General features: G+C 45.1%; 3 protein-coding genes across 3 annotated transcripts; all 3 read right to left on the minus strand.

The window, feature by feature from the left end:
- Positions 1-3109: 3109 nt before the first annotated feature.
- Positions 3110-4957, minus strand: LOC147986991 (uncharacterized). Its single transcript, XM_087542223.1, has 2 exons — positions 4808-4957; positions 3110-4042 (listed from the first exon to the last, which is right to left on the minus strand). The coding sequence occupies exons 1-2, from the start codon at positions 4955-4957 to the stop codon at positions 3110-3112; spliced, it is 1083 nt and encodes a 360-aa protein (XP_087398349.1).
- A 2383-nt stretch (positions 4958-7340) lies between these two features.
- Positions 7341-8654, minus strand: LOC125532414 (uncharacterized). The gene is made up of 4 exons (XM_087540216.1): positions 8540-8654; positions 8128-8432; positions 7976-8048; positions 7341-7876 (listed from the first exon to the last, which is right to left on the minus strand). The coding sequence occupies exons 1-4, from the start codon at positions 8652-8654 to the stop codon at positions 7341-7343; spliced, it is 1029 nt and encodes a 342-aa protein (XP_087396342.1).
- A 92-nt stretch (positions 8655-8746) lies between these two features.
- LOC147986992 (protein ANTAGONIST OF LIKE HETEROCHROMATIN PROTEIN 1-like) lies at positions 8747-10015 on the minus strand. Its single transcript, XM_087540214.1, has 2 exons — positions 9506-10015; positions 8747-9424 (listed from the first exon to the last, which is right to left on the minus strand). The coding sequence occupies exons 1-2, from the start codon at positions 10013-10015 to the stop codon at positions 8747-8749; spliced, it is 1188 nt and encodes a 395-aa protein (XP_087396340.1).
- Positions 10016-22421: the final 12406 nt, after the last annotated feature.

Raw genomic sequence — 22421 nt, forward strand, 5'->3', positions numbered from 1 at the left:
GGGGAAGGGAGTTGGTATCAAGGAGAAAGGGGATAGGAGGCCGGGAGGAAGAACAGCTTCTCTCCGGGTGCGATTCAGTTAGTCATCCAACATGCCTTACAACTGGCCGGGTCCTGGCCTAAAATACCCACACCAACCCACTCGTCTACTCCTCGCCCAAGTCATCCTTGACTTGGTCAGCTCCAGCCTGTCCTTGGTCCTTGTGGTCGCTGCCTGCGGGTCCCGTCGCTCGGTCCTTCATGCTAGCTGTGGCGGTAGGCCCCATCGTTACATTCTCCCCTCCTTGAGTGCCGGCTTGTCCCCAAGCCAGTGCTGCCGGAAATCGATGACGGAGCTCACCAGGGTCTTCCCACGTCGCTAGGGATGGCGGCAGGCCGCTCCACAGCACCCGCACACGCTTGGTAGTGTGCTGCACACTTGCGTACTGGTCGTCGAGGATGCGGCAGGGAACCTGCAGAGCCTGCAAAGTTGCATTATCAGGAGGAATCAAACCTGCAATGGGGACGTCCACACCCACTGCCTGCTTCAGCTGAGACACGTGCACCACGTCGTGTATTTTGCTGCCCGCTGGTAGTTGAAGCTTGTACGCCACTGCGCCGATGCGACCAATGATTTTGTATGGCCCGTAGTATCGGAAGGCCAGCTTCTGGTATGGTCGCTGCGCCAGGGAGGTCTGGATGTACGGTTGTAGGCGAAGAAAGACTGAATCCCCAACCTCAAATTGCTTGTCTGTTTGGTGTTTGTCCGCTTGCCTCTTCATTCTGTCATGCGCTTGTTTCAAATGTTGTTGGAGCAGTTCATGCATCACCTCTCTTTCCTTCAGCCAAGCTGCCAAGTCAGGTACAGTGCATTCCTCCACTTGAATCACCCCAAACTCCCTTGGCAAGTGCCCATAGATGACTTCGAATGGTGTACGCCCAAGCGCCGAGTGAAAGCATGTATTGTACCAGTATTCAGCCAGGAAGAGCCATTTAAACCAATTCTTGGGGCAAGCATGCACTGCACACCTGAGGTAAGTCTCCAGACACTGGTTTACTCGCTCTGTCTGGCCGTCCGTTTGGGGGTGGTACGATGAGCCGAGCCGTAGTTGTGTCTGAGAGAGCTTGAAAAGTTCCTGCCACACACTGCTCGTGAAGATGCGATCCCGGTCGGAGATAATTGCCGTCGGCAAGCCATGCAACTTGTATATGTTGTGCATAAATAGAGTCGCCACCTGCAGAGCTGTGAATGGGTGTTTGAGTGGCAGAAAATGGGCGTACTTTGAGAACTTATCGACGATGACCAGAATCACATCGAAGCCGCCCGAAGATGGTAACCCTTCGATGAAGTCCAACGAGATCAAAGCCCATGGTTTCTTTGGAATTGGTAGCGGTTGGAGCAGTCCAGCTGGTGATTTGCGTTCTGTTTTCGCTTGTTGACAAACAGAGCACGAGCGAACGAATGCTTTGACCATGTCCTTCATTCCCTTCCACGAGAACAGCCGGCGAATTCGGTTGTAAGTAGCATGGAATCCCGAATGTCCCCCGATCGCGCTGTCGTGTAGTGATCTGATGATGCTCTATTGTGTTTCTTTATCCTCAGCGATCCAGACCCGATCGTGCTCGCGGATGATCCCGTCCTTCAAGGTGAATCCAGTCTCACCATTGGGGTCCAATGCAAGCTGAGAGAGCCGCTGTCGTGCCACTGGGTCTTGTTGATATCCTGCCACAATTGCATCCAGCCAGACAGGGCGGCAAAGTGACACTGCGCTCAACTCCGCGGTTTGTTCATGCCTGCTTCGCGATAGTGCATCCGCCGCGCGGTTCAGTGGTCCGGCTTTGTATTGAATCCGGAACTGCAGCCCGACCAATTTGGTGAACGCCCGCTGTTGAATTGGAGTGTTTAAACGCTGATCTGTAAGATTGAGTAAACTCCTTTGGTCTGTGCGAATCAAAAACTCTGCATGTTGAAGGTATGGCCGCCAGTGGTCGATCGCCAACAGTAACGCCAGACACTCTTTCTCGTACGCCGATAGGCCAAGATTCCGTGGGCAAAGGGCCTTGCTCAAATACGCCACGGGGTGTGGGTCTTCCATCAGGACTGCTCCCACTCCAGTAGCGCTCGCGTCCGTTTCCACGACAAATTGTCGCGTGAAGTCTGGCAGTGCCAACACCGGGGTTTGAATTAGAGCTTGCTTGAGTGCTTGAAATGCCTCCTCAGTCACTGTCGTCTAGACAAACAGCGAATTCTTGCGAAGTAAGTCTGTAAGGGGTCGGCGGATGACTCCGAAATTCCTCACAAATTTCCGGTAGTACCTGGCTAGACCCAGAAATCCCCTCAACTCCTTCACCGACGCTGGCTGTGGCCATGTTGCAACTGCCTGAATTTTGTCCGGCAGCGTTGAGACGCCTTCGCCACTGATCTGATGCCCGAGATAGGATATACTGTTTTGTGCAAAGGTGCATTTGGAGAGCTTCGCTCGTAAATCGTTGGATCGCAGCAACGAGAGCACCTGGCGCAGCAAGATGACATGAGCTGAAAAGGTGGCTGTGTGTACCAGGATGTCATCCATGAAAACAAGGACTCCGTGGCGAAGTAAGGGCCCAAGTACTGTGTTCATTCCCCCTTGAAATGTTGATGGTCCCCCTGTCACACCATATGGAAGTACTCGAAACTGGAAGTGGCCTTGATGAGTCTTGAAGGCTGTTTTCTCTTCGTCCTCCGGTCGCAACCTGATTTGGTGGTACCCCGCACGAAGGTCCAGCTTGGAAAACCACTTGGAACCTGCCAGTTCGTCGAGTAGCTCGTCTATGATAGGTAGAGGATATGTGTTCTTGACCGTGACTGCATTTAAGTGACGGAAATCCATGCAAAATCTCCATGTCAGGTCCTTCTTTTTCACCAGGAGCACAGGAGAGGAGAACGGGCTAACACTTGGGGTGATCAACCCAGCCTTTAGCATTTCCTTGACCTGGGTCTCAATTTCTGTTTTCTGTTCCGGTGTATATCGATATGGCCGTATGTTGACTGGCTTAGTTCCTGGCAACAACGTGATGGAGTGGTCCCACTCCCGGTGCCGTGGAAGTTCAGTTGGCTCTTGGAACACCACTTGAAATTCATCGAGGAGTGTTTAGATTTCTGCTGGCATCTTCACTTTACCCTCATCTTTCGGTGTGATTGCGCAGAGCGCAACGAAATGCAGAATGTCCCCATCTGCCTCCATTGCTCGAAGTTGTGTGGCTGTCACTTCCGGAACAGGCTGCAGCCGTGGCTGAATTCCTGTCAGTAGCACTTCTTTGCCATTGTGTTGAAATTTCAACGTTTTGTTGACCCAATCCACCCACATGGGTCCGCACTGCTCAAGCCAGTCCATCCCGACGATCATATCATAGCATCCTAGAGGCAACACTCTCAGATCAGTTTGGAACTGTTGTCCTTGTGTCTTCCAAATGCAGTCTGGAAACATGCCCGCACAAGATAAAGTGCCCCCATCTGCAATCTTTACAGGCACCGGAGCCAGGGGCTGTATCTTGGCCTGCAGTCTCTCTGCACTCTGATCACTGATGAAACTATGGGAGCTGTCGGAGTCAACTAGGATCAGCATCTCGACGCCCTCGATCCGCCCCAGCAACCGCACCGTGTGGGGTGTCGTCTGCCCTGTCATGGCCAGCTTGGAAATAGACATCAATACTTCTTCCGGATCCTCGTCCCCCATTTGCTGTTGAATTGGGTAGTCAGCTTGTAATAGTTCCAGGAGCTCCTCGACGACGTGAAGTTGCACAGTGGGGGCGCACTGGTGGCCTGCCCCCCACCGTTCCCCACACTTGAAGCATAGCCCGCGTGCTCGTCGGTAGTTCCGGAGGGCCGCAACCCGATCATCGCCGCGCCCGCCCCGCTCCCGAGCATGAGCAGCTTCTTGTCCTCGCCTGTCCTCTGCAGCCGCAGGTGGCCATGGGAGGGGTTGCACCGGCGGAATGCCCGCGGCCATTGGTGGGCGCGGTGGTGCACGAGGCACCTCTTGTCGTCGGTACTCTCGTCTAGGCAGTGCCTCCATCAGCTCCTCCTGCAGGGATGCCAACGAAAACGCAGAGTCCAAGTCTTTTGGTTGATGTAACACAACACCTACTCGAATTTCATGTTTCAATCCTTCTAAAAATTGTATGGTGAAGAAAACTGGATCAAACGAAGAGTTATGGGCTAATAATTGATGCATGAGTTCCTCGAATTGTGTCATATACTCTTCTGCTGTCCCATTCTGTTTGAGTGTGCGAAATTGGCGCAAATGTGTCTGGTACTGCTCGCGCCCAAACTTGTCACATAGGTCTGTGCACAATCCCTCCAAGGACATCGGTGTGCCACGAGCCTCACGCATCTGCAACCAGCGAGCCGCACACCCGTAAAATGCAGAGTAGCGACTCTAACCCACATATCAGATTGCACCCCGTAGACATCAAAGTACTTCTCACAACGTGTGCGCCAGAATTGTGGGTTTTCCCCATCGAAAACTGGAAAATCCAGCCTGGGCAGGGACCAACTGGGAGGATTTGTGTGAACTGTGTGCAGATCGGAAACTCCTACCGGACTCTCAAAGTGAATAGCAAGAACACGAGATCCAGCCAAGGACGTACCCTTGACCGGAGGCGGCAACTGAGTGGTGACCACTCCGTATGCCCGCCCTCCAGTGTCGTCGATCTCGCCGTGGCCGTCGGGCCCGTGGTTGCGCGCGCCGGCCTCTCCTTCTGTTGTGGCCGCCGGGCGTACCACCGCGTCCTCCTCCGGGATCGGATTCGGAGGCGCCGCCAGCCGGATGTAGGGCGATCCGCCCCACTTGCGTCCGCAGCTCGTCGATTTGCTGCTGGATGTGGGTCACCGCCGGTCGCCAGAGCTCGAGGGAGGTTTGGATCGCCTCGAGGCGGGCGTCGTTGGCCGTCCTCCCGTTGTTGACCGCCTTGGCGAGAGCAGCGATCTGCTCCTCCATCAGCGCCGCTTGCTTCGATTGTTTGGTGAGGTAGCGGGGTTTCGGGTACGCGGTCTCTAGAGCATCCCGACCTCTGATGACAGATGTAACGAGTCCGATCTATTTCTCAATTTGGAGTAGGGGAAAGAAGGGGAAGGGAGTTGGTAGCAAGGAGAAAGGGGATAGGAGGCCGGGAGAAAAAACAGCTTCTCTCCGGGTGCGATTCAGTTAGTCATCCAACATGCCTTACAACTGGCCGGGTCCTGGCCTAAAATACCCACACCAACCCACTCGTCTACTCCTCGCCCAAGTCATCCTTAACTTGGTCAGCTCCAGCCTGTCCTTGGTCCTTGTGGTCGCTGCCTGCGGGTCCCGTCGCTCGGTCCTTCATGCTAGTTGTGGCGGTAGGCCCCATCGTTACACTGGCTCGATTTTGGGATTTTCCGGGACTGCACGTACATGTTCGGGGGATCGAGATGTGGTCGCTCGAACATATTTGGGTTATGGGCTGCTACTAGGCTTGTGTGTGACCGTGCAGTCCAGTGCAAATTCCCACATATATCAGCTCATGTACAAAACAAATCGTATTTTTCGTATACGAGATTTCGGCTACCCGGGACGGCCGACCATAGTCGCCCCTACCGTGGCGCCGCCACTGTAGGTGCACACGCTTCATCTTCAGATTCAGGTGTAGGGGTTAGTGGCCTTAAGCATTGGCATTACCACTGATGAATGCTTGTATTTTGCATCCGGCGGAGTATTTCTGCAAGAATTTGACCGCGAGCGATACAAGCACGCACGGCGGTTTCTCCGTGCCGCGAAGAGCCGCAGAGAAGCTGTTCCCACAGCTGGTGCTCCCTTCATTTTTATATATAAGGCCACAAACCCATATTATAAGTACCAAGGTAAAAATTAATGTCTTCTAAATCAATGTTGCAAGGTAGCTTGTTTTCTTGTTTACCGTGTAAATTAATGTGTATTCTTCTCTTTCATGCACATCAATGCTCTCACTCCCGCATGCTTGCAAGGGGTAGTTAATGTCCTCCTTTACTAGTACTACGAGGCAAACATCATTAATATTGCATCGATTAGTGTTAGTGGCCTTGTATATCTGCAAATTGTTATTTTGATAGTGGCATTGTATATAAAAATGAAGGGAGTATCAGCCTTCTCTTCACATTTTCTTTTATCCACTTGGTTGCTCATTGTGAATTCTTCAGCTCATGCACATGTGATGTTTTTGGACTTGCAGGATTACTCGATGCAACCTCCGAACCAGGAGCTTATCGTCCGGGATTTGCATGATAACATGTTGACGTTTCGTCACATTTAGGCCTTGTTCGGTTGTAGCAGAATTAATCCTCTAGTGGATTTAATCCTCTAGAGGATTGGGTGATCCCCGCTTGACACCAAAACCACTTGGGGACCAAATCCCTGCCAGTATGCAATCCACGTCACTCTCATGCATTCGGTTAGTCCCCAAAGGCACTGGACCACAGGGACAACAGTGTTGACATAGATGAAGTGGTACATATAGATAACAACAATTCTCATGCAGTAATGACACAGATGCAGACTGAAGTGACAATAACACTGATAGTTTAAAACACTTATTATCCCAACAATAACAACAATTCTAAGATTTGAACAGGGCACAAATACTAACAACAATAATAGCAATTTGGAGCATACATAATATATAATATGTTGAATAGACCACAAGAGCTTAATTATCAGTTCCTGCCAAATGCTTCCACGCTACAGTCAGTCGTTTCAGAAATAGTGTTTAGTTTCTCTACAAATATCACATGGACAAAACCCAGCGAATAGATATGAAGCCTTCCACTGAAAAGCACACACAAATAGATCCAAGTCGCGGCACCTTCGCTCTTCTTCTGGAGCATTCTTATGTAGAACTCCTGCTTTTTGAAACCATTCAAACCCAAAATTAGTTTGAGAGTGAAATACTTGGCAGTTTTATTTCCAGGAATGGAAACAATGAGAAAAACATACATAAACAGTAGGTAAATCAATCTCTATCCTGTGATCTATGTTAAAAGCATCCCTTTTTATTTTCTAGGGACAAGGCATCATAGCAGTTTAGAAATAGACAATTACTACAACCACAAGAAAATCAGCCTAGCCTAGCTACAACACAAGCACTTGTCAACCTGTGTCGATACATCAAGCAATCATTTGAAAAAAGGTTGTATTATTCAAGCAAAGTATTCCTATAACCAGTCAGTCTAATAGTTTGCAAAAGAACTTCATAAATATATTTAAAACAACTATCCATTTCAGAAGAAAATAATGTCTTTACAGCAGCAGCAGCAACAACAACATGGACTAAATGGCTAGCAAGGAGTTTAGTAACATGCACTAATTGAAAAGAGGAGTACCTGAGTTATTCCATTTCAGCTCTCAGCCACATAAGAGCAGTCTCCGGTCTGGCACTCATGAAAATCTCTCGGTTCTCGGGGATCTTGAAGACTCGGAAAGCCTTGACTTCTTCTTCAAGTGTGATCTCCATTGTTTTCAACAAATCAATGCAGTTTTTGATAGAGTACTCATCCACGACCCTTGGCTTATTCCTCTCATCGTCCACCTGCTTCGTCCTTATTTCCAAGTACTTCTCCATCATTGCAGCCACATCACCATTCGCCCCCCTCCTTCTCTTTGGTTCTTTCTCTTCTCCATTTCTTGAGGGTGCAGTAGCCAAATTTGGTTGAGTTTGCTCGGGCTCCACAACAATGTTTTCTTGCACGTAAACCTCCTCAACATCTTCATCGATCTGCACCCTTTCTCCTCCAAGATTCTCACCATCAGCTGATGTTTCTCCTTGATTCTTGCCAGCTCCTCCAAGATTCTCGAGATCTGATTGGGTTGAGCAATGTGATGACTCGATAGAGGTGAAGTTATATGTCCCTTCTGCAGTTTGGCCTACAAGTTAAAGTGACAATCAAATATAAGATTTCAAACTAGAAGAGTAAACAAACATAAAACAATGACATGAGTATATCAATGAAGTTGATAACTAACCATCATGCAATTCTCCCAAAGCTTCAAAAAGAGGGAAGCCTTTTGTCTTGAACTTTCCAGCTTTAGGGTGTGACTACATAGTTGACAAGAAAATGATATTAGAGCATGCAACAAGTAATGAAACTTTTAGGGAATAACAATGACATTCTTACTATGATGATGTTTTTCCAAAGTGGTGGATCCGCTAGAATCCTGCACTGCCGGTCGTCCCATGAAACGCTGCTTTGCTTCCTTATCTCTTTGATCTTCTTGTATTCTCTTTTCAACTCTTTTTCCTGTTCTTGGATTTTCTTCTTCTCGTACCTAGCATAAGGATTCTTTTGGTGGAATTTCTTCACTATCGTATTCCATGCTTCTGAGCTCCATCCATTTTGACCCTTATGTTCAGGTGTATCATGCTCACGAAGCAAGTCCACAAGATCTTTCTCAAGGCTTGCATTCCACTGTGCTCTATCTTCTGCATTTCCACATTGTATGTTAATGTACCTTTTTCTATCTTAACTATTTTGGTTTTAAGCAAATAAAGTCCCGACAAGAGAAATAAAGTCACGTCTAGTTTATTACCTTTGGGAGACCCTCTCCTCCTCTTTGTCACACTGCTTGTAGGAGGTGATGCTCTATCCCTTTCGACAGCTTTTTTGAGGAGGCTCAACCTTGGTGACCCTCGAGCAGTCATCATAGTGACTTCTGAAAAATATTCATGACATGAACAACAGAAAAAAACATAAACTTCTACACTATACTTATTACTACTACTCTACAAATGACAAGTTATGCATGTCGATAATCAGCCCACATTTGATGAGCAATGGCATCTCTAAGGTTGTCGCCTTCATGGTTGATTTGATGATTTTGAGGAATATCACCGTCAGGAAGATCAACAAAATTCATGACAGGTATATTGTTTGGTTGGTTATCTAACCAACGCTCATCTCCTTTTTCAGATCGGATGATGTTATGTAAGATTGCCACCGCTGCTGGTAGCTTGACTTGGTTCTCTATTCGATGATGCGTGCCCACTTTTAGGATTGGGAACCGCTTCTTCAAGATTCCTAATCCCCGTTCGACGTGATTTCGTAACACGGCATGCCGGAGATTGAATAGCTCCCTGTGATTTTGGGGTCGATGGCGACCGCGTGGAAACTCCTTCAGATGGTACTGAACACCATGATACGGTGCCAAGAAGTAAGGTGTGTTGGCATAACCACCATCAACCAGATAAAACTTGCCCGGAGGTACATGAAACCCACTATTAAGTGCTGACCGGAGAACTTTAGCATCGGTAGCAGATCCCTCCCAGCCACAAGAAATGAAGGTGAAGTTCAGGTCGAAGTCGCACACGACCATAACATTATGGCTTAGGGTCCCTTTCCTATTTCTGAATGGTGCGGCTTTTCCTCCTGAAATTGTTATGGGAACATGTGTCCCATCAATTGCCCCAATGCAGTTCTGCAACGAAATACTATAACTTAGCACCTATAACATGAAGAGTAAGTTATCGATGTGGATCAAAGTTGGCGAAGCAAAAACCTGAAAATAAGGAAAGAATCTCGTGTCCGACTGAATCTTCAGATGCACTTGACTGGGATTTGGAGGCTTCAAAAAATTCTTGGAGAGAATAGGGATGATGTCAAAGAAATTCTTCATTTGCCAATGGAAAGTATCCCCGCTGTGACCAAACCGAACTTGAAGGTCTTCAAATGAAGAATTATGGGATAACATCCACAGAAATGATGCTAGTTTCTCTTCGACTTTAATTCTGGTATCTTTCACCAACTTCTCCCTTCGAAGATAATTAGCCAAAGATTTGAAGATACGCGGCTCCATCCTAAATGCTACCCGACAGTTTTTGACGTGCCCTTCGAGTAACTCCTTAACAAACATCTCGCCTGTTAGCGATGATGTATGACGCGGAATCCTCCGCTCCCTAAGAGCAACTCCATCGGTCTCTATCAAATGTAGTGCAGGGAAAACAAATAACATCATTTCGTCATCCTCCTCCTCCCTCTTCCTAACACGATCCCTCATTTCAGGATCCATTCCAAGTCTAAAGAAGAAAAATGTGGCTAGTTATTACTACTACACCAAAACAGTAAGAGTGCAAGTTGTACAAACAAACAGTTTACCAAAAAAAAAACTGCAGTAAGAGATAAAATTCTTCAACAACTACAATGTCTAGTAATGTAAGATATTAACATAGCTCTCAGCTTACCAAAAAAACACTTTGTAACACAGATCTATCGACCAAGCAATAATAACCAACAATACATGAATAAGGAGAAGATTAAAACAAGAGGATTAATCTACCTTGTCCTTCACGATGCTGCCCAATTCAGGGTCTTGCTGTAGCTGTGAGGCGGCGAAGCTAGCTTATATCTGGCATCATCAAAATATCTGGCATTGGAACATCATCTAACAAAAAGGACAACACTAGAAAAAAGGACAACTGCAATGTGTACCAATGAAGAACAGATGATGATCACACACCATGAAGAGAACAATTATATAATCTACCAATGATCATACCCGAAGTATCTTTTGTTCGGACATAAAAAAATCTTTGGAAGTATGTGCTCTACTGCTAACAGAGATTAGGTTCACATACTACATTTTGGGACGAACATCATACTGTACTATCAGCAGCCAACAACAAAAACAACATGCATTGTTGTTCCTCCAGATTAGATAGTCCTTCTTTATACCAAGAGATAGACTAACAATTATACTGCTACTACAATAATTATGTCGAGAAAAATAAAACAAATCCAAATTACTAACACCAAATCGTACTGCTAACTCCATTTACTAACACAAAATTGTACTGCTGACTCCAGTACAAATTACTAACAACGGGAAGACAGATCTTGACGACCACATTCGGGAAGACAAATCATGAAATAACAATTGATGCTAGTTCCTAGGAAACCCCAAGAAAAGTCTCGACCTTGACGACCACATTCGGGAAGACAGATCAATATTTGTCTAGGTTTTCATGGAGGGGGCAAATCAGTGCTGCTAGAGAGAAAGGCGGTGGGAGGGAGGGGGGATGAGAGAGAGAGAGAACTAACCAGAGATCTCCTCGCCTGCAGCAACCACTTCTCCGGAGCTAGGGTTACGGCCACAGGCCCGCAGCAAGGGGGCGGCGGGGGAGATGGGACAATTAGAGGCTAGGGTTCCGGCGGGCTTCGTGGCAGGTCGTCGAAGCAGGAGGGCACCCTCCTCCTCCGGGTAGGTTGCGCCGCCGCCGTCCACTTGTCCTCGCCGCCTCCTTGCCGCCGCTTCTGTTGCTCGGGAGAGATGAGACGAGCGCTTCGCTCGGGGATTCCTTCCACGGGGTGCTAGTGGATGATTTTTTCCGCGTGGGTTTGGAGAGGTTTGGGCCGGGGAAATACAACGCGGGGCTTAACCGAACGAGAAAAACTAGATGGGCCGGGTTTATTCCCCGGCGGGGGTAATCCCTGCGGACCCGCGTGGATTGGACCCAAAACCTCGCCGGGCTGGGCGTAACCGAACAAGGCCTTATCGTGGTAGGGTCGAATGCTGTTTGACTTGCTTTTAACTTGTTCATTCATTCAAGGGTAGGAGTACATAATTTAGGTGTCCTGGGTCCCTGTCTTCTAAAAGTTTTTTTCATTTGGTGCTTCTTACAGGACAGCCAAAGCAACATCTTCTAAGAGCATGGTTAATAATATAGCTCATTGTTGGCTATAACATCTTGCCATGTCATCTATAGTCAATATAATAGCAAACACGTATAATAGTGGGCTACAAAAAAAGTACTACTTTCTCATATGGCCCATCATACACTCTCACATAGCTTCTTGCAGCATGTGCTAGAGCCGGCTGTAAGTCTACAATCCGCTTCTCTTCTCTCTCTTTCAAGTCAGCAAAGATATAGTATTTAAATCCTTGTAGCCCGCTTACGTCACCTTATTATACTTGCTCTAATGACTGGATGGAGTCTGTTTGTCGGCGCAAAACGGCCAAAGCGACATCTTGTTCTAGAATGCAATACCAACAAATTCATGGGCTTTTGCGGTGAATAGTATCATGTGTTGAAAAGTCATAACTTTGTCTTCTCTATACAACTCTACGTATTTCGTCCTGAAAATTTATGCAAATGTGTGTTATGCCTCCATGTATGTTTGTATCTTCTGCAGGATTTTTCAAAATTTGAAAATATGAACTTTGAATTTTTAAAAAACCGTGCTCCAAAAGAAATTTTCGTGTATCTATGCAATTGAAACAGCCCATATAGGAGAAACCATATATAAGATTCTAGTGTACAAATAAAAAAATCCCACACGGAAAAACTCCTAATTAAATATACCATATAGAAGAAATAATGTAAGATTCCATTGCAGAAATAAAAATTCCCATATAGAAAATTTCCTAGGATTTTATAATTTCGGTTTTTCGAACAGTAGTATCCTTTGAATCAGAGGAGACCACATTTTCTAGCGCAAAATGCTAACGGTGGTTGACCACCATGGTGGACGTTTTCAAAATACAAATTTCCAAAGCGCGGATTTTTTTTATATAATTTTTTTTGTGAACACAGATTAACATATATACCATGTATATGCACAATTTCATAACATTATACATTTACACTTTAACATGTGGTGTACTAAAAAGACAAATTCGTTTTTCAATATGGGTCAAGCTTTTTTGTGGCTGGGCCGGGTATTTTTTATAAGGCTAACAAATCACAATCTTTTGAACGAGTTTTGACACGTTGCGGAACATATATAAGTTTTCACGGATTTTTTTTCAAACTTTTCAAAAAGAAAAGGAAATGGGATCTTTATTATTTTTTTCTACAAAAAAGGGCCTCCACGCGCGCACGCTGATGTGACTTTCGCCTGGTGCAGGAGCTGGGCGCACTCAGGCCAAAGGACAGGATGACCCCGAAGGCGGCGGCCCTGCTCATGAAGCGCTTCCAGGAGCCACTGTCTGATGGTAACATCGCTGCCATCACCAAGCTCACCGGGCTGGATCAAGCTGCCCTCAAGATCGCAGCGGGCATGGCCGGAATCGCCGACGCTGATGAGTCGCTCCGCAGTTGATCATGCTAGCTAGGTCTTCGTTTAGTCTCCGTCGGCAGCTGGTCTTAAACAATCTTGAGTTAGGGCTAGTTTCTATGTGTAGTGATCATGGTATGTGGTGTGATCGACGACGGCGGGGTTTTGGGCCTGTTGGTGGCCGTCGTCGTCCCCCGGCATGTTGTACAGTGTTTTGCATTGTCTTAATTAGTAATTGTGATCGACCAAGAACTCCAAGGTGTATCGATGAGTGACAACGATCTAATCCTCATGTCATGGAATGTCTGCGGCTTGAACTGCCCGGCGAAGCGCACAGCCATCAGAAAGGGCGTTCAGGCTAACCACGTTGCAGGAGACCAAGGTGGATGTCTGGTCGACCGGCGTAACTATGGAGGTCGGCGGCGCAAATCTTCAAGGGTGTGCCACTACTAGGAAAAAGCTTGTACATAGAATCTTACCAGCAGCGTGCTTTAAAACAAGAGCTGCTGCTATCTAGCAGTAGCGCGTGTCAACAAAACGTGCTGCTGAAATAAATGTAGCAGTAGCACGCTTGTACAAAGCTGCGCTACTGCTATAATTGCCACGACCCCGCCGCCAAGCTAGTTATAGCAGCAGCGCCTTAATCCAAACTGCGCTACTGCTACTGATCCTAGTAGTAGCGCCTTTTGACAATGCTCGCTACTGCTAAGTTTACTCCACTCCTTGCACCTAAATTTACTCCCACCTTGCTCCGCGAACAGGGTTTTTACCACCTTAACTATGCAACTTGTCAAACTATCACAACCATTTGGTCTTCATTGAACTCTATGTGTAGAATTTGTGGCCGCAATATGAGTCTTCTCCGGTTTCTAAACCGGTGCGGACTCATATTGACAATTCAGATTGTACACAAAAAGATCATTGATGATGAATGTATTTTTTATGTTTATTTTTACATGTTTACACATAGCAGTAGCGCGTTTTAGCAAAAGGCGCTACTGATATGGGCGTAGCAGCATCGCTTCTTGGCTGAAAGGCGCTACTGCTAGGGCGTTTAGCAGTAACGCGTTTCCCTAAAGCGCGCTACTGCTAAGCCATTCTATCTTCTCCAACCGGCCGCCCCTCACTCTCCTTTCTCCACTCACACTCACACTCACACTCACTCGATCTCCCCCCTCAATCCCCCCGTGCCGGTCCTTCCCCGCCAGCCGCCGTCGCCTACCCCTCTTCCCTCTGCGCCGCCATCACCCCCCTCCTCCCTGGACTCGGTAATCCCCCCCTCCTCCCTCCTCCCCGCCCCTCCTCCACCCTCTCTCCACTCCTCCATTCGTCGCCGGCCGGCCCCTCCTCGCTTCGCCTTCCTCCTCCGTCCTCCTTCCTTCTCCCTCCTCTAGTCGCCCCTCCTTCTTCCTCCTCCCTCCTCCATCCACAACCCCCTCCTGCCTGCTACATTTTGATTTAGTAGGCTAGTTGATATTTTCTTGTTGATATGCAACATTTTGATTTACTTAATAGTTTGTAGTTGATATATAACAATTTTGATTTAGTATGATTAACTGATTAGTAAAAATTTAGACATAGTTGATAGTTTTTAGTTGAGATAAGCCTCTGGTCATATATAACACTTTGATTTAGGATAGTTTCTAGGGTTTAGTTGTTAGTTTCTACTTAACTGAATTACTACTACAGTTTTAGTATATTATTTTTAGACATAGTTGATAGGTTCTAGTGATGCTGAAACTATTTACTCATTTGGTAGAATGAACATGTCATCTTCGTTAACTACGTCGTAGGAAAGTTCAAATGCTAATGGAATAGGCAGCGGCTTAGTGAGGTGTAGTTCGTTTTTTTCCTGGTAGATATTGGTTTTGATACAAGTATTTGGTTTGCAAGTGCTAAGTTACTGGAGTCGATGTGTTGTGTATCTTCATGCTCACAGTAGTTGTTTACGTTGGACTTATCAAATTTTCTTGTGAGGGCTGGGGGTGTGCTTTTGCTGGTGTGCAAATTAGATATATATTTTCTTGTGAGGGTTGGGGGTGTGCTTTTGCTGGTGTGCAAATTAGATAGATTTTTTCTTGCTACAAGCATCACCCAGGATCATACTTCAGAGACACCTTTAATTTGTATCACTTTCTATACTTACTCACTCACTTAGCAAATTTATGTTACTGTTTTTCTTTCCTGTGAAGTGGATCGTTCATCTTTGCTCATATTGCTTTAGGAAAATGGCGTGACCACCACCACCACTATGTCGACTGTGCAAGTCAAGGTGCACCAGCAACCTTGCAACTGGCAAGTTGTTTGACATCTACTTCCAGCCGAGTTTTCGTCATGCGGCGGTAAGAAATTATACAAAATGTAACAACTATTTTGTTTTTATTGTTGACATTAATGCATTGTGTCATTTTGCTTTTTTTACACAGATCGTCCCATGCAATGTGAGGCTGAAATTCAACAAGTTGACAGGAGACACTGTGACCTTTGAGGCTCCTGGGGGGCCTATTGTTGGGGAACGTAGTAATTTCAAAATTTTCCTACGCACACGCAAGATCATGGTGATGCATAGCAACGAGAGGGGAGAGTGTTGTCTACGTACCCTCGTAGACCGGAAGCGGAAGCGTTAGCACAACGCGTTTGATGTAGTCGTACGTCTTCACGGCCCGACCGATCAAGCACCAAAACTATGGCACCTCCGAGTTCTAGCACACGTTCAGCTCGATGACGATCCCCGGACTCCGATCCAGCAAAGTGTCGGGGAAGAGTTCCGTCAGCACGACGGCGTGGTGACGATCTTGATGTTCTACCGTTACAGGGCTTCGCCTAAGCACCGCTACAATATTATCGAGGATTATGGTGGAGGGGGGCACCGCACACGGCTAAGAGAACGATCACGAAGATCAACTTGTGTGTCTTTGGGTGCCCCCCTGCATCCGTATATAAATGAGCAAGGGAGGAGGAGGCCGGCCCTAGGAGGGGGCGCGCCAAGTGTGGAGTCCTACTAGGACTCCCTAGTCCTAGTAGGATTCCACCTCCCATATGGAATAGGAAAAGAGGAAGGGAAAAGGAGAAGGAAGGAAGGGGGCGCCCCCCTTCCCTAGTCCAATTCAGACCAGACCAAAGGGAGGGGTGCAGCCACCCTTGAGGCCCTTTTCCTTATTTCCCGTATGGCCCAATAAGGCCCAATACGTATTCCCGTAACTCTCCGGTACTCCGAAAAATACCCGAATCACTCGGAACCTTTCCGATGTCCGAATATAGTCATCCAATATATCGATCTTTACGTCTCGACCATTTCGGGACTCCTTGTCATGTCCCCGATCTCATCCGGGACTCCGAACTCCTTCGGTACATCAAAACTCATAAACTCATATATAACTGTCATCGAAACCTTAAGCGTGCGGACCCTACGGGTTCGAGAACAATGTAGACATGACCGAGACACGTCTCCAGTCAATAACCAATAGCGGAACCTGGATGCTCATATTGGCTCCCACATATTATATGAAGAGCTTTATCGGTCAAACCGCATAACAACATACGTTGTTCCCTTTGTCATCAGTATGTTACTTGCCTGAGATTCGATCGTCGGTATCTCAATACCTAGTTCAATCTCGTTACCGGCAAGTCTCTTTACTCATTCCATAGTACATCATCCTGCAACTAACTCATTAGTTGCAATGCTTTTAAGGCTTAAGTGATGTGCATTACCGAGAGGGCCCAGAGATACCTCTCCGACAATCAGAGTAACAAATCCTAATCTCGAAATACGCCAACCCAACAAGTACCTTCAGAGACACCTGTAGAGCACCTTTATAATCACCCAGTTACGTTGTGACGTTTAGTGGCACACAAAGTGTTCCTCCGGTAAATGGGAGTTGCATAATCTCATAGTCATAGGAACATGTATAAGTCATGAAGAAAGAAATAGCAACAAACTAAACGATCAAGTGCTATGCTAACGGAATGGATCAAGTCAATCACATCATTCTCCTAATGATGTGATCCCGTTAATCAAATGACAACTCATGTCTATGGTTAGGAAACATAACCATCTTTGATCAACGAGCTAGTCAAGTAGAGGCATACTAGTGACACTCTGTTTGTCTATGTATTCATACATGTATTATGTTTCCGGTTAATACAATTCTAGCATGAATGATAAACATTTATCATGATATAAGGAAATAAATAATAACTTTATTATTGCCTCTAGGGCATATTTCCTTCAGTCTCCCACTTGCACTAGAGTCAATAATCTAGTTCACATCGCCATGTGATTTAACATCAATAGTTCACATCACTATGTGATTAACACCCATAGTTCACATCGACATGTGACCAACACCCAAAGGGTTTACTAGAGTCAATAATCTAGTTCACGTCGCTATGTGGTTAACACCCAAAGAGTACTGAGGTGTGATCATGTTTTGCTTGTGAGAGAATTTTAGTCAACGGGTCTGCCACATTCAGATCCGTAAGTATTTTGCAAATTTCTATGTCAACAATGCTCTGCATGGAGATACTCTAGCTAATTGCTCCCACTTTCAATATGTATCCAGATTGAGACTTAGAGTCATCTGGATCAGTGTCAAAACTTGCATCGATGTAACCCTTTACGATGAACCTTTTGTCACCTCCATAATCGAGAAACATATCCTTATTCCACTAAGGATAATTTTGACCAATGTCCAGTGATCTACTCCTAGATCACTATTGTACTCCCTTGCCAAACTCAGGGCAGGGTATACAATAGGTCTGGTACACAACATGGCATACTTTATAGAACCTATGGCTGAGGCATAGGGAATGACTTTCATTCCCTCTCTATCTTCTGCCGTGGTCGGGTTTTGAGTCTTACTCAACTTCACACCTTTGTAACACAGGCAAGAACTCCTTCTTTGACTGTTCCATTTTGAACTACTTCAAAATCTTGTCAAGGTATGTACTTATTGAAAAACTTATCAAGCGTCTTGATCTATCTCTATAGATCTTGATGCTCAATATGTAAGCAGCTTCACCGAGGTCTTTCTTTGAAAAAGTCCTTTCAAACATTCCTTTATGCTTTGCAGAATAATTCTACATTATCTCCGATCAACAATATGTCTTTCACATATACTTATCAGAAATGCTGTAGTGCTCCCACTCACTTTCTTGTAAATACAGGCTTCACCGCAAGTCTATATAAAACTATATGATTTGATGAACTTATCAAAGCATATATTCCAACTCCGAGATGCTTGCACCAGTCCATAGATGGATCGCTGGAGCTCGCATATTTTGTTAGTACTTTTAGGATTGACAAAACCTTCTGGTTGCATCATATACAACTCTTCTTTAATAAATCCATTAAGGAATGCAGTTTTGTTTATCCATTTGCCAGATTTCATAAAATGCGGCAATTGCTAACATGATTTGGACAGACTTAAGCATAGATACAAATGAGAAACATTCATCGTAGTCAACACCTTGAACTTGTCGAAAAACTCTTTTTGCGACAATTCTATCTTTGTAAATAGTAACACTACTATCAGCGTCCGTCTTCCTCTTGAAGATCCATTTAATCTCAATGGCTCGCCGATCATTGGGCAAGTCAATCAAAGTCCATACTTTGTTCTCATACATGGATCTCATCTCAGATTTCATGGCCTCAAGCCATTTCATGGAATCTGGGCTCATCATCGCTTCCTCATAGTTCGTAGGCTCGTCATGGTCAAGTAACATGACCTCCAGAACAGGATTACCGTACCACTCTGGTGCGGATCTCACTCTGGTTTACCTACGAGGTTCGGTAGTAACTTGATCTGAAGTTACATGATCATCATCATTAGCTTCCTCACTAATCGGTGTAGTAGTCACAGGAACAGATTTCTATGATGAACTACTTTCCAATAAGGGAGCATGTACAATTACCTCATCAAGTTCTACTTTCCTCAAACTCACTTCTTTCGAGAGAGATCCATTCAAAGCAATGAATATATTGCCTTCGAATCTGTGATAGAAGGTGTACCCAACATTTTCTTTTGGGTATCCTATGAAGACGCACTTCTCCGATTTGGGTTAGAGCTTATCAGTTTGAAACTTTTTCACATAAGCATTGCAACCTCAAACTTTAAGAAAGACAACTTAGGTTTCTTGCCAAACCATAGTTCATACGGTGTCGTCTCAACGGATTTAGATGGTGCCCTATTTAACATGAATGCAGTTGTCTCTAATGCATAACCCCAAAGCGATAGTGGTAGATCGGTAAGAGACATCATAGATCGCACCATATCTAATAAAGTACGGTTATGACGTTCGGACACACCATTATGCTGTGGTGTTCCAGGTGGCGTGAGTAGTGAAACTATTTCACATTTTTTAACTGAAGGCCAAACTCGTAACTCAAATATTTTACTTCTGTGATCATATCGTAGAAACTTTCATTTTCGTTACGATGATTCTCCACTTCACTCTGAAATTGTTTGAACTTTTCAAATGTTTCAGACTTGTGTTTCATCAAGTAGATATACTCATATCTGCTCAAATCATTTGTGAAGATCAGAAAATAATGATACCTGCCACGAGCCTCAATATTCATCGGACCACATACATCAGTATGTATGATTTCCAACAAATCTGTTGCTCGCTCCATTGTTCTGGAGAACGGAGTCTTAGTCATCTTGCCCATGAGGCATGGTTCGTAAGCATCAACTGATTCATAATCAAGTGATTCCAAAAGCCGATCAGCATGGATTTTCTTTATGCGCTTTACACCAATATGACCTAAACGGTAGTGCCACAAATAAACTGCAGCATCATTATTAACTTTGCATCTTTTGGTTTCAATATTATGAATATGTGTATCACTACGATCGAGATCCAATGAACCATTTTCACTGGGTGTGTAACCATATAAGGTTTTATTTATGTAAACAAAACAACAATTTATTCTCTTACTTAAATGAATAACCGTATTGCAATAAACATGATCAAACCATATTCATGCTCAACGCAAACACCAAATAACACTTATTTAGGTTCAACACTAATCCCAAAAGTATAGGGAGTGTGTGATGATGATCATATCAATCTTGGAACCACTTCCAACACACATCGTCACTTCACCCTTAACTAGTCTATGTTCATTCTGCAACTCCCGTTTCGAGTTACTACTCTTAGCAACTGAACTAGTATCAAATACCGAGGGGTTGCTATGAACACTAGTGAAATACACATCAATAATCTGTATATCAAATATACCTTTGTTCACTTTGCCATCCTTCTTTTCCGCCAAATACTTGGGGCAGTTCCGCTTCCAGTGACCAGTCCCTTTGCAGTAGAAGCACTTAGTCTTAGGCTTAGGACCAGACATGGGCTTCTTCACTTGAGCAGCAACTTGCTTGCCGTTCTTCTTGAAGTTCCCCTTCTTCCCTTTGCCCTTTTCTTGAAACTAGTGGTCTTGTCTACCATCAACACTTGATATTTTTCTTGATTTCTACCTTCGTCGATTTCAGCATTACGAAGAGCTTGGGAATCGTTTCCGTTATCCCTTGCATATCATAGTTCATCACGAAGTTCTACTAACTTGGTGATGGTGACTAGACAATTCTGTCAATCACTATTTTATCTGGAAGATTAACTCCCACTTGATTCAAGCGATTGTAGTACCCAGACAATCTGAGCACATGCTCACTTCTTGAGCTATTCTCCTCCATCTTTTAGCTATAGAACTTGTTGGAGACTTCATATCTCTCAACTCAGGTATTTGCTTGAAATATTAACTTCAACTCCTGGAACATCTCATATGGTCCATGACGTTCAAAACGTCTTTGAAGTCCCGATTCTATGCCGTTTAAGCATGGTGCACTAAACTATCAAGTAGTCATCATATTGAGCTAGCCAAATGTTCATAACATCTGCATCTGCTCCTGCAATAGGTTTGTCACCTAGCGGTGCATCAAAGACATAATTCTTCTGTGCAGCAATGAGGATAAACCTCAGATCACAGATCCAATCCGCATCATTGCTACTAACATCTTTCAACTTAGTTTTCTCTAGGAACATATCAAAAATAAAACAGGGGAGCTAAACGCGAGCTATTGATCTAGTACATAGATATGCTAATACTACCAGGACTAAGTTCATGATAAATTAAAGTTCAATTAATCATATTACTTAAGAACTCCCACTTAGATAGACATCCCTCTAATCCTCTAAGTGATCACGTGATCCAAATCAACTAAACCATGTCTGATCATCACATGAGATGGAGTAGTTTCAATGGTGAACATCACTATGTTGATCATATCTACTATATGATTCATGCTCGACCTTTTGGTCTCCGTATTCCGAGGCCATATCTGTTATATGCTAGGCTCGTCAAGTTTAACCCGAGTATTCCGCGTGTGCAACTGTTTTGCACCCGTTGTATTTGAACGTAGAGCCTATCACACCCGATCATCACGTGGTGTCTCAGCACGAAGAACTTTCGCAACGGTGCGTACTCAGGGAGAACACTTATACTTTGATAATTTAGTGAGGGATCATCTTATAATGCTACCATCAATCAAAGCAAGATAAGATGCATAAAAGATAAACATCACATGCAACCAATATAAGTGATATGATATGGCCATCATCATCTTGTACTTGTGATCTCCATCTCCAAAGTACCGTCATGATCACCATCGTCACCGCCGCAACACCTTGATCGCCATCGTAGCATCGTTGTCGTCTCGCCAATCTTATGCTTGCACGACTATCGCTACCGCTTAGTGATAAAGTAAAGCATTACAACGCAATTGCATTGCATACAATAAAGCGACAACCATATGGCTCCTGCCAGTTGCCGATAACTCGGTTACAAAACATGATCATCTCATACAATAAAATTTAGCATCATGTCTTGACCATATCACATCACAACATGCCCTGCAAAAACAAGTTAGACGTCCTCTACTTTGTTGTTGCAAGTTTTACGTGGCTGCTACGGGCTTAGCAAGAACCGTTTCTTACCTACGCATCAAAACCACAACGATAGTTTGTCAAGTTGGTGCTGTTTTAACCTTCGCAAGGACCAGGCGTAGCCACACTTGGTTCAACTAAAGTTGGAGAAACTGACACCCGCCAGCCACCTGTGTGCAAAGCACGTCGGTAGAACCAGTCTCGCGTAAGCGTACGCATAATGTCGGTCCGGGCCGCTTCATCCAACAATACCGCCGAACCAAAGTATGACATGCTGGTAAGCAGTATGACTTATATCGCCCACAACTCACTTGTGTTCTACTCGTGCACAACATCAACGCATAAAACCTAGGCCCTGATACCACTGTTGGGGAACGTAGTAATTTCAAAATTTTCCTACGCACATGCAAGATCATGGTGATGCATAGCAACGAGAGGGGAGAGTGTTGTCTACGTACCCTCGTAGACCGGAAGCG

This window comes from Triticum urartu, chromosome 2A (assembly GCF_056163025.1).
Source record: "Triticum urartu cultivar PI428250 chromosome 2A, HENAU_Tu73, whole genome shotgun sequence".
NCBI lineage: Eukaryota > Viridiplantae > Streptophyta > Magnoliopsida > Poales > Poaceae > Triticum > Triticum urartu.